Source organism: Antechinus flavipes, chromosome 3, assembly GCF_016432865.1.
Source record: "Antechinus flavipes isolate AdamAnt ecotype Samford, QLD, Australia chromosome 3, AdamAnt_v2, whole genome shotgun sequence".
Classification (NCBI taxonomy): Eukaryota; Metazoa; Chordata; class Mammalia; order Dasyuromorphia; family Dasyuridae; genus Antechinus; species Antechinus flavipes.
The window spans coordinates 190809968-190828868 of NC_067400.1; the positions used below are offsets into that span (position 1 = coordinate 190809968).

Consider the following 18901-nt stretch of genomic DNA (forward strand, 5'->3'; position numbering starts at 1 on the left):
TCTTTTAGGCATAATATTGTATTTGCATTTCTTGACATTATCAACTTTTATGTTTATTTTACGGAAATCATAATTATTTAGACTCTTGTTTTTTACTTTGTATCTTTAGGTTTTTAATGGTTCTTATGCATAATTAATTAGTATATTTATTTTATTATTCATTTGTCATTCTCTTTATCCTATAGTTTGATCCATTCAAAATTAATATTACAATTACTGCCTTTTGTTTTCTTCCATTAAATTGTGCCAGTTTGATCTTCATCATTTATTAGTAGCTAGTTCTTAATTACACTTTAGCTTCCTCCCCAAATTCTCTCTTCCCTGTTCTAGCTCAGAGTCCTTGAATTTACTTTTATTATTCTTCCTCTTTCTTTTTAACTTTATCTTTTAATTAAATATTTACTATTTTATGATAAAAATATAATGCTCCCATTTATCCCACTTACCATCAGATTAATGTCTAAATTATTAGTTAATAATGTTAACATTAATTAATAATGTAATTACATTCTACAAGATCCCATAAGAGAAAAGGAATAAAAAAAGGGAAAATTAAATGAACATTTTTTGGGAAAGAAACATTATCTTCCTTGGTCTTTGTCTACCTAGTCTTTTTTTTCTGAGTTCAAGATGCAAATTCTGAAATATAAGAGCTTTTGCTCCCTCTTCCATCTATTACAATTATCATAATTACAGAATAATTGCTGATCATTTTTGCCTCCTTTGCACATCCCTTTTGTCAACTGAGCTTGTTTGGGTAGCATAATTTCCAAGAATTTGAATTCATCATCAAAGTGGTTTGATTTGATAAAAAAAAGCCCAATATACCTTACATATATTTGATAACATATAAAAGACTAAAAAATAAATAAATAAAACCCACAGCCCCTTCTGCATCATATATGTAATTACATGGAAGAAATAGTACTAGCAATTATAACTTCAAATAAAATTATAATGAATTAATATTTAATTATAATGTTCCATATAGTAATCTGAGCTATTTTCCTCTTGATTCCATCTACATTAAGATAAATATAAAAATTAGCAAGTTAATGGTTTTGCTTGAAGGCTCTCAATTTTTTTTAGACTAATACATATGTTCAGGTATGTCTGGAAACCTCTTCATCATTTCCTGGTTAATTTTTATAATGAAATACATTTTGGGAACTTTTATGTGTATTTACAAGTCCTAGATATGTGATTTACAAGTACTAAAACACAAACTTCCTTAATGTGCAACAAACATGCTATATACTTCATAATGCAAATGAATTTTTAAATTTTCAGATATTAACATTAAACACCAAACAATAATTCTGTTAATCTATTAAAGTGATAGGTATGTCACTCTCAGATCCATTGAGGCTAGTAGCTTATTATCCCCTTCTCAAAAAAAACAGAGTTTCTAATAAAATAATATCAGTCATTTTGCCTAGAAAACTTGCCTTGATAAAGGAAGTGTTTCCAAAGGCAAAAAGATACTTTAATAAAAATACTAATGCATTACCCACTTCTAAAATAGTGCTTTCTTTGAAGCATGCACAAAGTTATTTTCATAGATAAAAAGAATGAAGAAATATCCTAATTCTGAATATAAAACAATCTATTTAGAGCAATTTAAAAGTCTATTGATTTTACAATCATGCTGATAATCAAATTAGAATGACTGTCTCATAATATTTTGATTTGGTTGTGTAAACCTGACCTTTATAACTACTCTGTGTACTCAGTATTTTCCATGAAAACATTCTCATTAGTATAAGTTCAAAATTTAAGACCCAACTTCAGTGTGAGTAATAAACTTCTACTCAGGTTTGATTTTAATTTTAATTCTATTTCTATGGTATTTATTGAAGTAAAAGAAGAAAATGAATGACATAGAGCGCACATTTGCCTGATGATGCTTATATAATTTGGTGACAATATACTTTCATTCCTAACATTTCAGACCTCCACATTAAAATATATTTTTTCATACACTAACAAAATATAATGTACTAATGAAAATTATCTATTCTGCTTTAAAATAGATAATATACATCTGAAATACACCAGCCATGCATGCAATCTTAAAATAGTTTTATACATTCTTAGAACTTTCTCTTTATTCTGTGTTCTAACAGCCTCTGTCTAACATATTTTTGTTCTCTTCTTCTTGTGCACACTTTTACTTGGTATCAGCGGCTGCTTCCAAGAACAGAGTTAAAGGTTAGTTTCTTCTTTCATTCTGCATGATTAACTTCGTGATGTTGGGCTATACATTCTTTTGTAAGTCTATTTTAAAAGAGCTGTATCTGTTAAAGATATACCTGTTAAAGATTATTCCTGAATAGTGTTATTCTTTAAAAAAAAAAAACAACAACAACAATTTTGCCAACGTATTTACTTAAAACTTAAATACCAAATAAGAAAAAAAAATAGATAGGAAAAGAAAAAAGAAGAACCAGAACATTGTCATGTACCCATCAGAACATCAGGGAGACTTCAAAGTATTTAACAATGAATTTTCATTCTAAGAAAGCATATGTAATATTAGAAGACATTTATATTTGTAACTGGTTATTTTTATTTTTATGCTTTATATTAAAAATCTATTTTGTGATCTAAAATGTATAGGAACCACAGACATGACTGAAAATAACTAAACAATAACAACAAAATTATGTTTTTAATAATGTGCTGTGCTGGTAAATGGCTAGCAAGAAGCAATCTAAAAAATTATATGCATGATACATTTTTAATTTGTGCTATTTACATTTGCTCCATCTCTTTCCAATGTCTAGTAAACAAACAAAACAATAAATCAAGTCCTGATTTATAATGTTTGTCAATTTTTGAGGTATAAAAGTTTACAATGAAAATTTAATGATTCGTTTTCACAAGGGTTGGACCAACCAAGCTCTACTGTATACTTGTCTATACTGCAAAATAAAAATTTGGCTTCCTTCCTATACTACATTGTATTCCTCTTAAAAAATTAGTTTGCTTGGAGATGCTATATAATATATATGTATGTAGGTATGTATTATATACTTGGGAAAAGCTTTGGATTTTTTTTTAACATCAAAATGACCCATGATTTCAGTGGTATGGATATTCACCCCACCACTGTACATTATAATTTTGTGATATATAAATAAAGTTTTTTTTACATGTTTGTGACCAAAATCTTGTTATCTAGTGGCAAAGCTAAAGATGAATCTTTCCAGATTTATCTAGATGCTTTTCTGATGACAGATATATAATTTCATATCCTCAAAACATGTGCTTTTCTTACTTGGACTTTGAAAATCTAGTTCAGTCTTTTTTCAGTCAGATTATACCCTTACAAACCTCTTTTTGGGAAAAATCTAAATGTAATAAAGAAGACTTGGACACAACTGAAATGACTAAGGCAACACAACAAAATTATTTGGGACAGCTAGGTTGTTCAATGGACAAAGTGACAGACCTGAAATCAGAAAAACTAATCTTCTTGAGATAAAATCTGGCATCAGAAAATACCTGTGTAATCCTCAGGAAATCACTTTGCCTCAGTTTCCTCATCTGTAAAATGAGCTGGAGAAGGAAATGGCAAACTACTTTAGTATCATTTTAAAGAAAACCCCAAATGGGATTATGAATAGTAAGACATGACTAAATGACTAACAAACAATAGATGAAAAGATATTGGAGTATTATCTCCTCCAGCTCATTTCACAGATGAAAATACTGAGGCAAGTAGGATTAAGTGACTTGTCCAGAATCACATAATTAATGTATCTTAAACTGAATTTGTCAGTCTTCCTGACTCCAGACCTTCTCTTTATTCACTGTACCATTTAGCTCTTCACACAATAATAAGCTGCTGGACTATAACAAATAGTGTTCAGAGTTAAAAACAATATACAAAGCACAAAACTGAATGAGAGATGAGTTTTAAGAAATGGTGAGCACTTACTCAGAAATATCTTTCTTTTCTCAAGTAAATCTTAAGTTTGTCAGCTTTGGAGCCTAGAAATATATTTCCATATTCAGCCATTCTCCTGGCTGAAAATTTCATCTTCAAGGTTCCTTTCCCCTTCGGGCATATGACAAGATACCAAATATCATTTGTTCAAGATTTTGTTTGTCTTTACAATAAACATATTCATGGTGCAGTGATTATGTCAACTCTCTTTCTGCTGCAATCAATCCTGAATAAAGGAATCTCTATTATTAGACTACACAGTTTACTAATACAATATTGATAGATCTGTTATCTGTCTAGTTTTTCTGTATCATTTTGTCACTCTTTAACTTGCAAGCAATTGATTGATTATCTTATCTTCTTGTTGAAGTCAAACTCATTTACCTGGGCTTCTTATTCATGTATACTCTTGTAAAAATTAGGTCAGTCACTTTTTGGCATTTGGAGCTTCTCATATTTGATCAACCCATCATCACTTTATATAGTCTCTTCCTAAATAAATTTCCCCCCCAAACTGTTTACTGTAAATCCTAAGCAGGTTTCCCTCTCTAACTTCATGTTGTCATCTCTAAAGTTGTTTTAGAAGTCTTAGTAAAATGCTTTTTTAAAAAAAATTAGTATGGCATTTCCTATTAAAAAGAAAATGTTTCTAGTACACTAGATATGTTCATTTCAATAAACCAATCAATAAATATTAATATATTTATTAGTAAAAGATTGGTTGAATTCAAGGTTTGTCAAATTCAAGTTATTGTTGGATTCTGTGTTTTCAAGATCTGTCTCCCAAGTTCTTTGGAACTTCATTCCTAAATATCTAAAAAACAAAAACAAAAAAACTGGGCTGACTGAGATATCCAGGGCATTTCTAATTCTTTCTAAAGTGAACTGAAAGTATTTTTAATTGAATATAGATATACATATTTATACAGTTTTCTTGCTGCACAAGAAAAAATCAGATCAAGAAGGAAGAAAAAGAAAAACTGAGAAAAAAATCAAGATGCAAGCAAAAACAACAGAGAGAATGAGAATGCTATGTTGTGTTCCACACTCTCTTCCCATGGTTTCTATCTGGGTGTTGATGGCTCTTTATCACTGAACAAGTGGAACTGGTTTAAATCATCACAATGTTGAAGAGAGCCACATCCATCAGAATTGATCATCATGTAGTCTTGTTGTTGCCATATATAAATGATGTCCTGGCTCTGCTCATTTCACTTAGCATCAATTCATGTAGGTCTCTCTAAGACTCTGAAATCATCCTGCTGCTCTTTTCTTAAAGTACAATAGAATTCTATAGCATTCATATACCATAATTTATTCAGCCATTCTCCAATTGATGGGTATCCACTCAGTTTCCAGTTTCTTGACACTACAAAGAGAGCTGCCACAAACATTTTTGCACATGTGAGTTCCTTTCCCTCCTTTGAGATCTCTTTGGCATATAATTCCAGTAGAAACACTACTAGATCAAAGGGTATGCACAGTTTGATAACTTTTTGAGCATAGTTCCAAACTGTTCTCCAGAATGCTTGGATCCATTCACAGTTCCACAAACAATGTATCAATGGCCCAGTTTTCCCACATCTCCTCCAACATTAGTCATTATCTTTTCCTGTCATCTTAGCCAATCTGACAGGTGTGTAGTGGTATCTCAGAGTTAAATTAATTTGCATTTCTCTGATCAATAGTGATTTAGAGCACCTTTTCATATGACTACAAATAGTTTTAATTTCTTTATCTGAAAATTGTCTGTTCATATCTTTTGATCTTTTATCAATTGGAGAATGGCTTGAACAACTATAAATTTGAGTCAATTCTCTGTATTTTTTAGAAATGAGGCCTTTATCAGGTCCTTTGGATGTAAAAATGTTTTCCCAGTTTATTTTTTCCCTTCTAATCTTGCCTGCATTAATTTTGTTTGTACAAAAACTTTTAAATCAAAATCATCACTTTTATGATCAATAATGATCACAAATTCTTTCCTCCTCCACAAATCTGATTGGTAAACTATCCTATGGTCTTCTAATTTGCTTATAATATCATTCTTTATGTCTAGATCAGGGATCAATTTTGACCATGTCTTTGGTATACAATGTGAGGTGGGGGTCTATGCCTAGTTTCTGCCATACTAATTTCTAATTTTTGCAGCAGTTTTTGTCAAATAGTGAAGTCTCATCTCAAAATCTGGGATTTGGGAGTTTGTCAAATACTAGATTGCTATAATCATTGACTATTTTGTTCTGTGAAGCTAACTAATTTTTACTGATCAACTTTTCTATTTCTTAGCCAATACCAAATGGTTTTGATGACTGCTGCTTTATAATATAGTTTTAGAGCTATTGCAGCTAGGCCACCTTCATTTAATTTTCTCTTCATTCATTCCTTTGAAATTCTTGATCTTTTGTCATTTGATGAATTTTGTTGTTATTTTTTTTCTAGATCAGTAAAATAGTTTCTTGGGGGTTTGATTGGTATAACACTAAATAAATAGAGTAGTTTAAGGAATATTGTCATCTTCATTATATTCGCTCCACCTATCTAAGAGCACTTGATATTTTTCCAGTTGCTTACATGTGACTTTATTTATGTGGAAAGTGTTTTGTAGTTTTGCTTATATAGACTTTTCCCTTGGCAGATAGATTCCCTAATATTTTATATTATCGACAGTTATTTTAAATGGAACTTCTCTTTATATCTCTTGCTGTTGGGATTTTTTTTAGTGGTGCATAAAAATGCTGATGATTTATGTAGATTTATTTTATATCCTGAAACTTTGCTGAAGTTGTGGATTATTTTTAATAGCTTTTAAGTAGAGTCTCTGGAGTTCTCTAAGTATACCATCATATCATCTGCAAAGAGGGATAATTTGATTTCCTCATTATCTACTCTAATTTATTTGATCTCTTTTTCTTCTCTTATTGCTAAGAGTAGCATTTCTAATAGAATATTGAATAGTAATGATGATAGTGGACAACCTTGTTTCATCCCTGATCTTATTTGGAATGGGTCCACTTTATCATCATTACATATGATTCTTACTGATGGTTTTAAATAGATGATACTGACTGTTTTAAGGAAAAGTCCATTTATTCTTATACTCTCTAGTGTTTTATTAGAAATAGGTGTTGGATTTTATCAAATGCTTTTTCTGCATCTATTGAGATGATCATTTTTTTTTGTTAATTTGGTTATTGATATAACCAATTATACTAATAGTTTTCCTAATATTGAATCAGCCCTGTATTCCTGGTATAAATCCTAATTGGTCATGGTGTATTATTCTGAGGATGATTTTCTGTAATCTCTTTGTTAATAGTTTATATAAGATTTTTTGTGTCAATATTCATTAGGGAGATTGGTCTATAATTTTTTTCTCTATTTTTGTCCTCCCTGATTTAGGTTTCAGTACCATGTCTGTGTCATAAAAGGAATTCAGTAGGAATCCTTCATTCCCTATTTTTTGGCAAAATTTATATACTTTTGGAGCTAATTGTTCTTTAAATGTTTGGTAGAATTATATGTAAATCTATCTGGTCCTGGAGATTTTTCCTTAAGAAGTTGATTAATAGCTTGTTCTATTTCTTTTTCTAAAACAGAACTATTTAAATCATTTCTGTTATTTTGGGAAATATATATTTTTGTAGGTATTTCTCCACTTCACTTAGATTGTCAAATTCATTGGCATAAAGTTGGGTAATTACTTTACTCCTAATAATTTCTCCTCTAATCTCCACTTCATTGGTGAATAGTTCTTTTCATTTTTGAGACTAACAATTTGATTTTCCTCTTTCCTATTTCTAATCAAATTAACTAAAGGTTTGTCTGTTTTGTTGTTTTTTTCATAAAACCAACTCTTAGTTTTATTTATTAATGCAATTATTATTTTTGTTTCAATTTTATTGATCTCTCCTTTTTAGAATTTCAAATTTTGTATTTGATTGAGGGATTTTTTCTATCTTTTTTAGTTGCAAGCCCAATTTATTGATTTTCCTCTTGCTCAATTTTATGCAAGTAAGAATCTAGAGATATAAAATTTCCTCTTATTACCACTTTGGCTGCATCCCACAAATTTTGGTGTGTTGTCTGATTATTGTCATTTTCTTGGGTGAAATTGTTGATTGTATTTATGATTTGATGTTTCACCCATTCATTCTTTAGGATGAGATTATATAGTTTCCAATTACTTTTTTAGGCTATTTTCCCCAGCTCTTTTATTGAATGTAATTTGTATTGCATCATGATCTGAAAAAAATGCATTTACTATTTCTGCCATTCTCCATTTGATTTTGACATCTTTATGTCCTAATAGATGGTCAATTTTTGCATAGGTTCCATCAGCTGTCAAGAACAAAGTGTACTCTTTCTGTCTCCATTCAATTTTCTCTAAAGATCTATCATATCTAACTTTTCTAGTATTCTATTTACTTCTTTAACTTCTTTCTTATTTATTTTGTAGTTTGATTTATCTAGTTCTGAGAGAGCAAGGTTGAGATCTCCCACTATTATAGTTTTGCTGTCTATTTCTTCTTTCAACTCTTTTAACTTCTTTAGGAATTTAGATGCTACACCACTTGGTGCATATGTTTAGTATTGATATTGCTTCATTATCTGTGGTACCCTTTAACAAGATATAGTGTCCTTCCTTATTTCTTTCAATTAGATCAATTTTTGCTTTTGCTTGATCTAAGATAAGGATGGCTACCCCTGATTTTTTTTTACTTTACCTGAAGAATAATAGATTCTGGTCTATCCTTTTGCCTTAATTCTGTATGTGTCATTCTGCTTTAAATATCTTTCTTGTAAACAACATATTGTAGGATTCTGGCTTTTAATCCAGTCTGCTCTCCACTTACATTTTATGTGAGAGTTCGCATATTCACATTTCCAGTTAAATCTGCTAATTCTCTGTTTCCTGCCATCTTGTTAACCCCAAGTTATACTTTTCTCTTTCCTTTCCCCTTTCCCTCCTCTCCAGTATTTTACTTATGAGCATTACTTGAATCAAACAGTCCTTCTCTTTTAGAGACCCTCACCCTTTCTTATACCTTTCCCCTACTATTTCTCTTTTCCCTTCTATTTAGCCTACCCTTTCCCTTTTCCCCTTTTCCCTCCATTGTTCTATAAGGCGAGAGAAGTTTCTTGGTGAAACTAATTATATCCAATATTCTTTCTTTGAGCCAAATCTGATGAGAGTAAGAATCACACTATTTGTCACCCTCCTTTCTTTCCCTCAATTATAATAGGTTTTCTTTGCCTCTTCCTAGATGTAATTTCCCTCATTTTGCCTTCCCTTTCCCCCATTTTTTCTGTTACCTCTAGTTTCTTTTTTACATTATAACAGCAAAATTAGATTATACAGGTATTCTCTATGTATACCCATAACAGAAATAGTTCTCAAGAATTTTTTTTTTCTTTTTACCTTTTTATGCTTCCTTTTTATGCTTCTCTTGAGTCCTGTATTTGGAGGTCAATTTTTTTGTTTAGCTCTGGTTTTTTCATCAGAAATAAATGGAATTCACCATTTTCATTGAATGTCCATCTTCTTTCCTGGAAGAAAAGGCTCAGTTTAGCTGGGTAATTAATGCTTGGCTACATTCCAAGTTCCTTTGCTTTTTGAAATATCAGATTCCAGGCCCTTCAATCCTTTAATGTGGAAGCTTTTAGATTCTGAGTAATCCTTATTGTGGCTCCTCAGTATTTGAATTTTTTTAATGGGTGCTTGAAATATTTTTTCCTTAGTCTAATAGTTTTGAAATTTAGTCACAATATTCCTTGGCATTTTAATTTTGGGGGTCTCTTTCAGGAGGTGTTCAATGAATTCTTTTGATCACTATTTTACCTTCTGATTCTATGACATCTGAGCAATTCTCTTTGATGATTTCCTGAAAAATAGTGTCTTGGTTATTTTTTTTATCATGGATTTCAGAGAGTCCTATAATCCTTAGCTTGTCTCTCCTAGATCTATTTTCCAGCTCAGCTGTTTTCCCAATTATGTATTTTACATTTTTTCTTTTTTTCTTGATTGGTTCTTGTTGCCTCAATGAGTCATTCATTTCCATTTTTTTAGTTCTGAATTTTAGTGAATTGTTTTCTTCATTTACTTTTTTTTTAAACTTCTTTTTGTATTTGTTCAACTGAAATTTTAAATGAATTGTTTTGTTCTATGGAATGTTTTTCCATTTCACAAATTCTGTTTTTTAAGGAATCATTTTCTTTTTCCATTTTACAAATTCTGTTTTTAATGAGTTATTTCCTTCTTCTGTTTCACAAATTCTGTTTTTCTGGGAGTTGTTTTCTTTTTCCATTTTATCAAACCTATCTTTTAATGAGTCATATGCTTTTTCCAAATCCACTTGCAAAGTTTTCATTTTCTTCCCCCAATTTTCTTCTAGCTCTCATTTAAGAGCTTTTAAAATTTCTTCTAGAAAAGCCTTGTGTGATGGGCACCAGGTTATATTACCTTTGGGGGCATCATCTGGAGACAATCTGCCTTTAGTCTCCTCAGGATTTAATATATGTTCTTTTCTTTCACCATAAAAGCTGGCTATCATCAGAGTTCTCCTTACGTTTTTATTCATTTTTTTAGACAAAGTTATGGTCTGCTTTTAGGGCAGGGGAAGTTTTCCAGCCTTCCTCTACAAGAGCAGCTTTCCCTAAGTGGCAGCAGCTGTGCTGTGTCAGTGCTGACTCACTCCTGATCCTGGCTGGACATGGCCAAGTCTCTTGTGACTCTGATGTTTTGGGGTTCAATATTTACCTTTTGTGTTTGTATTGAGTGTTTTATAACTACTTTGTTGATCTGCTGGCTTGCAACCAAGGCAAAGTGACCAACACTGCTGTGTTATATAATCTACTCCTGTAGATTCCTGTAAATTCCTCCTTGTAGATTCTACATCATGCAAAGTCTGCACCACCCAGAGGAGTCCACACTACCCCAGGACTCTTCATTGTGTGTGCTGGTGACTGTGCTTAGCTGCCTTCACTGGCTGCCTCCATCCATTTTCCAATTGAAACAGACCTTTGCTGGTGATCTTCTTAATTATCTTCTGATGATAATTTGTTGTACTCCCATTATTTGTGGGTTCTACCAGTCCAGAGCAATTCAGAGACTAGATTTGCTAATTAGTCTGAGAATTGTAGGAGAAGATCAGAAAGAAACATGTGTGTGGTCTCTGCCATCTTGGCTCCACTCCTGGAAGTGGTCTTTATAATTCTAACATTCTAGGAAGTAGGTTTTAGAAAGTAGCACGTACCTGGTGAGAGGCAATGTGTTGTAGTTAATATAGAACAAGTCTTGAAGCCAGGAAGACCTGACTTTACATCTTGCCTCTTGACACATACTATCTGTTTGACCTTAAGAAGTCATCTAGCCTTTCAATAACCCCCAAAAAACTGTCTGAAATTCTCAAGTCTTGGAGCATATTGTCAGGAACATTTGCAATTTCCTACTAGAGAGTTCAATTTCCTATACTGATGAAATTACAAGTATTTAATTGCTGCTCACTTTTGGGGAAAAAAATAAATTGTTTATCTATTCTTGGAAAAGAAATTTAAAAAGCAATGAATTATTGTTTTTTTAAGAATTAATTATGCCCCTTGCAAAAATAATAAATAAAAAATAAATGAGAAATTGGGGCAGCTAGTTGGTGCAGTATATAAGAGCATCAGCTCTGAAGTCAGGAGGATCTGAGTTCAAATCCATCTTCAGAGCTGAGTTATCCTGGGTGAGTCATTTAATCCCAATTGGCTTACAAAAAAAGCAAAAAATAAATTAAGTATAAATCATGCCAGATTAATTTCATTTCTTCTTTTGATGGAGAAATCATTAGGCAAATTTCATAATCAGTTTGATAGTTGAGAGAATATCTCATTATGTTTTTATAGATCAGCCTGAAAAATGTAGGGTAGATATTGTCCAAGTTCCACTGAATTTTTCAGTTGAGTGATAGTTAGTAATCTTTGTCAACATGAAGGGAGTTGTTAGGGGGCATATAGCAAAATTTAGTTCTTGACCTTGTGTCATTCAACATTTTAATTAATGCTCTGAATGGAGATATCATCTATCCTCATTATCATCATGAGAAGTATAATTTATAAAGAATTTTTTAAAAAGAATTTGCTGCAAGTTTCACAAAAACAATTTACAAGCATTTTTTTGTTTCCACAACAAACCTCGAAAGTATTATTATCTCCATTTTATACTTGAGGAAACTGAAGCAGATAGAGGTTAAGTGGCTTGCTCACACTCATAAAACTAGTAAGTGGCTGAGGCCAGATTTCAACTTACAATTTCTCACTCCAAACTAAGGGTCTATCTATGGTCACTTAACAGTCCCTCAAAGATGTAAGAGTGAGGGTCGCCAAATACCAAAAAAAAAAAAAAAAAGTAGATCAAAGCTAATAACAAAATTTATAAAGCTTCTTATTTTATACGATTGTGTTTAGGTGACATGATTAGACCTGTGATATATTCAAGTTCATGTAGCTTTGAACCATTTTCCAATAGAACTTTATTTATTCATATTGTCTTCAACTTCTCTCATTTTTGCCTTATTTTTTAAGTTAAAAATAAATATTTGCACGTTTTTGATTCTTTAAAATATGAACATCCATAACTTGCTATTATAAACAGTAAAATAAAAAAAATCTCCAGCATTATGAATTTGTAGTAATCATAAATTACTACATTTATTAAATTGCACATTTCTTTAAAAAATAATAACAATTTTTAATAATGAGTTTTGTACAAAATATATCTAAATTTTGGATACTCTTGGGCTAGAGAAACTTTTTCTTAACTTTCAGTGTTGAATTTTTAACCTGTATTTTTAATTCAGAATTTGGCAAATTTAAAAGGCCTAGAATTTTCTCTAGTTTCTAAAAAAGCAATTCTGTGTTCAAAGAGTTTAGTTTACTTTTAAAATAAATGATATAAGTTTGGACAATCATTTGTTACTGTGCTATACTCAAATAAAATTAACATAATTACTCAAATTTGTATAAGATTTAAAATATAAAGCAGGACACCCAGCAATTTAAAATGAAATATGCAATGGAATAGGAAATCAGACACTCAATATTATTCTGTGAAATAATAGTCCACATAAAGATATTCTGTTTTGAAAAATTCAGATGAAAATATTGAAACCTTTGTTATTTTTCTTGAATATGTAATTTAAAATTCCAAATGAATGTTTTAGTGTTACTTTAGATGGATTTTAGGGCAAAGAGATAGGCAAAACAATGGCCAAGATGAAGATTCATTTTGAACTTATAACTGTTATGATTATTTAAGGTTTTTCTCTGGAGCAGGACACCAGTGATTCTTTTTTTTTTTTTAAATAGCTTTTTATTTCAAGTTATATTCATGGGTAATTTTACAGCATTGACAATTGCCAAACCTTTTGTTGCAATTTTTCCCTTCCTTTCCCCCACCCCCTTCCCCAGATGGCAGATTGAACAATACATGTTAAATATGTTAAAGTATAAATTAAATACAATATAAGTATACATGTCCAAACAGTTTTTTGCTGTACAAAAAAGAATTGTACTTTGAAATAGTGTACAATTAGCCTGTGAAGGAAATCAAAAATGCAGGCAGACAAAAATAGAGGGATTGGGAATTCTATGTAGTGGTTCATAGTCATCTCCCAGAGTTCTTTCACTGGGTGTAGCTGATTCAATTCATCACTGCTCTATTGGAACTGATTGGTTCATCTCATTGTTGAATATGTCCATGTCCATCAGAATTGATCATCATATAGTATTATTGTTGAAGTGTATAATGATCTCCTGGTCCTGCTCTATTTCACTCAGCATCAGTTCATGTAAGTCTTTCCAGGCCTTTCTGAAATCATCCTGCTGGTCATTTCTTACAGAACAATAATATTCCGTAACATTCATATGCCACAATTTATTCAGCCATTCTCCAATTGATGGGATCCACTCAGTTTCCAGTTTCTGGCCACTACAAAGAGGGCTGCCATAAACATTCTTGCACATACAGGTCTCTTTCCCTTATTTAAAATCTCTTTGGGATATAAGCCTAGTAGCAACACTGACACCAGTGATTCTAACATATGATAAAGAACACAGTAGCAAAACATTTTTTTAAATCTTTGAGGAAAAATCAACAACTAAAATTTTCACCAAAAGTTTCCAAAAACTTAAAACCGAGTTTCATTGTCATACTTTAATTGTCACCTAATCACTGTAATTATGCTCATGTTTATATGTAAGATCCTATTTTAAAAGGTAAATATATGTCAGAGTGATTTTAATCTGTTTTTTTTTCCATACTACTTATACTAAAGATAAAATGATTATAGTCACAGCCTCCAGGGAATGTGCCTCTGTAAGATTTTAGAAAGTAAATGTGATAGAAGCAAGAAAGAAAAAATATTTTCTGGTTAGATGAATGCATAGGGTACACTAAGCATTCCTTTTCATTTTAAACAATGATGAAAATAAAGACAACTTGGTTAATGTGGTACAACTTTCATCCCCACCTGGCAGCAATTAGATTAGATTGTTTGTCACCTAAAAGAGAGGCAAAACAATTACAACAGCAACCTTGAATGTATGTGTATTCCTGTATATAGACATACAGAGACCTATGAACATTTATATGTATATTATTCATAAGAAAAATCTCAAAAAACAAAGTAAAATTTATATCCAGGGTGGAGTGGTCATTGTTGTTGATGGTGATTACGACAATGATAGCATCTTATCTTTTTAGATATTGGTTCAAACCTTTATTTCTTTATTTCCTTCCTTTTAGAATACTCATTCACCAATAATGAGTCATTTAAAATATAACAGTTAAGGTTCATTATGTCTTTCCCTAAATCATCTGTGGTGCTAATTGAAGTACAAAATATAAAGAAATTTAAGAGAGAAGACTTTGGAGAAAATTTCTGTTTTTATTGGTAGCAAGTATGAATGAGAGGGAGAGAGCTCATCACATTCTTTTATCAAATTTCCTGAGAGTCACATTGGGCCTCTTGGGTCCTGACAAGCAGAATGTTACTGCAAGCTACCCCTCTCTCTTCTGCTGTCTCTCTCTTTTCATCTGCTGTCTCAACTCACATTCTTTTTTCCAAAGCAAAATAGAAAAATGAAACTGTTTATTGTTCTGCTGGTCAATTCAAGAAATTCTGTCCTAAAGAACTTTGCCAACTATTCTTAAGTCCATCTTTTCTGCTTGTAAAAGCCTGCAATCTAGAACCTTGTTTCTGTATCCCTAGCACTTTATGTGTAAGTAGACAATCAATTCATGTCACAGGGATAAATAAACATTTTCAATTTCTTTTTTTCTAAATAAAAACATTTTAAATCCATTTGCAAATGAATTCATATAAATCACTTGGAGTCATATATGTGAGTATTCTGAACTGATTTTAAAGGGGTTTTAGCCTGTCCACTTTTCTTTCCAAGAGAAAAAAGAAATCCACTTATAGGAAACACATTTCTGGAATAGTCTTTATCTCATCCTTCTGTCTACAATTTCTGTCTCTATCTCACTTTGTCTTTGTCTCTGTCTTTGTCTAAATCTTCTCTGTCTTTCCATCTCTCTATGTCTCTGTGTCTGTGTGTCTCTATGTCTGTGTGTCTGTCTCCCTCCTTTCAGAAATCATTTTTCTACTCCTCAGGATATTTTACATTTCTTTGCTCTGTGTTTCAACTGAGTTTCAACTGTTTTCATTGATATTGCATAACCATCTCGCTTCACATTGTTGAATACAACCTGGTTTGCATCATGATGAAATATACACCCTCTAGATATTTATTTTATAAGTCTACAGGAATGTTGTTTTTCACTTGATTTACTTGGACTAAGATTTTTTTTTTCCTCTGTTTTCCTTTTGATGCAAATATAGCTTTGAGGTTTACTGTGGACATTTGAATAAACACAATGCAATTGCCTCCAAAACACAGTAATGCCATGTCTAGCAATTAGAGATTAGTCGAAGCAGTGCTACTTTAAGTTTATGTCCCAATTTCCAACATAAATAAATCATTATAGCACTTGCTATTCTGTCTAAACACATCTCATCCAAAAAGAAAGATCCTTTGAGACTCGATTCATTCATTTGGTTCATGTCATTCTATTATGCTAATAAAACTGGTATTTGCTTATTCTATGGCTGCTGTGTTGGGGTTTGGAAAGTCTGTAATTAAAATCCCAAGGTTTGGGGTTTCTCACAGACTTTAAACAGAACAGTCTGTAATGAGACAGAGCACTGCTATCAACATGTAACAGTTATTTTGGTATCTGGGGGCTTTTTGCCTTTTGAAACAATGCTTGCTGCTGTATATAGTCTACAATTAAATGATTCTATTTATCAATAAAACATGATCTACTTTTCACATCACACAGGCCTAAAGTAATATGTTTTTATTGGGAAAAAGTTCTATGACACAGAGCCTAAGTAAAAATGGATTGCCAGTTTTCAAATTAAAGATCTGCATGTTTGTGACATTTTGTTGAATTCTACATAAAACCTAAGAAAGTTTAGCTCCTAAAACTTTTAATAGTCATAAAAATACTATTTCAAAGGAGAATCATGACTAAGAGAACAATATTTAACAAACCAAAGGACATATATGATTGCAGTAAAAAATACACAAAACAGGCACCTACACACACATACAGATTTAGACATACATACACATATAATGATATATCTCAATGAATAGCTTTGTATTTAGAGCGTGATTAAAGAGACTTTGGGTATACTTGTCTTCATAAAGAAAAAACTGTATTATACTAAGGGGATGATGTAATAACTTTTGTGCTTGAATTGTTCTTATTTCATAGACTTATTGCTGGAAGCTCCTTAAAGAAATTTTTTAAAAGCTGCTTAAATAACTGGAGTGATAGTCAGCACTCATGAGTATACCATACAAATAATATCAATAATGATACTACCTAAATTAATTTGCAGATTTAGTGCTATAGCTTTCAAATTACCAAGGGAAATATTTAATATAGAGCTAGGCAGAATAACAATAGAATTCACTGCCAGAACAACAGATCAACTGCCTCAAGGGAAATAACACAAAAAAAAGTAGAAGTGAAGAAGTAATAAAAATTCCAATTGCAAGTTGTAGTATAAAGCATTAATCATCTAAAATATTGAGTAATGCTTTAAATGGATTAGTTATATACTAGATAAGGAAGAATTAAAAATATTGTAACTAAATAGCTCAATGTTCAATAAAGGTTAAACCATGATATACTTGAGAAAAGTATTTCATATTTTAAAATATATTCCCTGGAAAACCAAAAAAAAAAGGAGTTTGGTAGAGCTTAGATTTATGCCAATGTCATATGCAATAATATAATAAAGTTATCATCTAAATAAATAAATTTAAAATGAACATATAGCAAATAGTAAAAGTGATGTCATAAAAACATAGAAGATAACCAGAATAAATGATTTTCATAGTTTTGTTTAGGTGGAATATATAATTTATGATAGTTTTTTTCCCCCAAATACATGCAAAGATAATTGTCAATATTGACCCTTGCAAAAACCTTGTGTTCCAAAGTTCCCTCTCCCCATTTTTTCTTCCGCACTCCACTAATCAGAAAGCTATACAACACAGGTTAAATGTATGCAATTCTTCTAAACATATTTCCATATTCTTCATGTTGAGCAAGAAAACTCAGATCAAAAAGGAAAAAAAAACTGAGAAAGAAAAAAAAAGCCAGCAATAACAATAGAAATAAGGGTGAAAATATTGTGCTTTGAATTACATTCAGTCTCCATTGTTCTGTCTCTTGAAGTAGATGATTCTTTCCATCATAATTCTATTAAAACTTGTCTCATTCTTGAAAACAGTTAAGTTCCCCACAATTGATCATCACATAATCTTCTTGCTGTGTACAATATGCCTTTGGTTCTGTGCACTTGACTTAGCATCAGTTCATGCAAGCCTCTCCAGGCTTTTTTGAAATCAGCCTGTTTGTCATTTCTTATAGAACAATAATATAACATTCATATACCATAACTTATTCAGCCATTCCCCAACTGATGGACATCCATACATTTTTCAGTCCTTTGTCTTTACAAAAAAGGTTGCTAGGACTAGTTCAATACTTGGAAAACCATTAGCATATATCAATAACCAAACTAACAAAAATGATTATGATTATCTCAATAGACATAGAAAAAGAGTTTGAGAAAATCCATACCCATTGCTATTAAAAACACTAGAGAATATAGGAATAAATGAAGTTTTCTTTAAAATGATCAAAAGCATCTACTTAAAACCATCAGCAAACATTGGATATAATGGGGATAAACTAGAACTATCTCCAATAAGATCAGGGGCAAAACAAGGTTGCCCACTATCTCCATTGCTATTCAATAGCATATTAGAAATTTTAGCTTTAGCAATAAGAGAAGAAAAACGATTTAAGGAATTAGAATAGGTAATGAGGAAACCAAATTATCACTGTTTGCTGATGATATGATTGTATACTTAGACAAACCTAGAGAATCAACTAAAAAACTACTAGAAACAATTCACAACTTTAGCAAAGTTGCAGGATACAAAATAAATTCTCATAAATCATCAGCAATTTTATATATTATCAACAAAGTCCAGCAGTGAAAGATACAAAGAGAAATTCCCTTTAAAATAATTGTAGATAATATAAAATACTTGGGAATCTATCTGTCAAGGAAAAGTTAAGAACTATATCAAAACAATTACAAAACACTTTCCATATATCAAGATAAGCTTGAAATGGGTTCATGATTTAGACATAAAGAATGATTATCATAAGCAAATTTTATCTCTCTGTGGAGAAGGAAGAAATCTGTGACTAAAGAAGAACTTGAGTACATTATTGAATGCAAAATGCATGATTTTGTTTAAATTAAGTTAAAAAAATTAGTGTACAAACAAAACCAAAACAGACAAAATTAGAAGGGA

The 18901-nt window shown here is 31.2% G+C and overlaps 1 protein-coding gene across 2 annotated transcripts in view; it reads left to right on the forward strand.

Annotated features, from left to right (window-relative positions):
* The window catches only part of CADM2 (cell adhesion molecule 2), a 1468479-nt gene that overhangs the window by 1006342 nt on the left and 443236 nt on the right, over window positions 1-18901 (forward strand). For both annotated transcript variants that reach the window (XM_051984362.1, XM_051984363.1), the window contains exon 2: window positions 2185-2211. In XM_051984362.1, the coding sequence (XP_051840322.1) occupies window positions 2185-2211 (27 nt within the window). The remainder of the gene's footprint in view (window positions 1-2184; window positions 2212-18901) is intronic.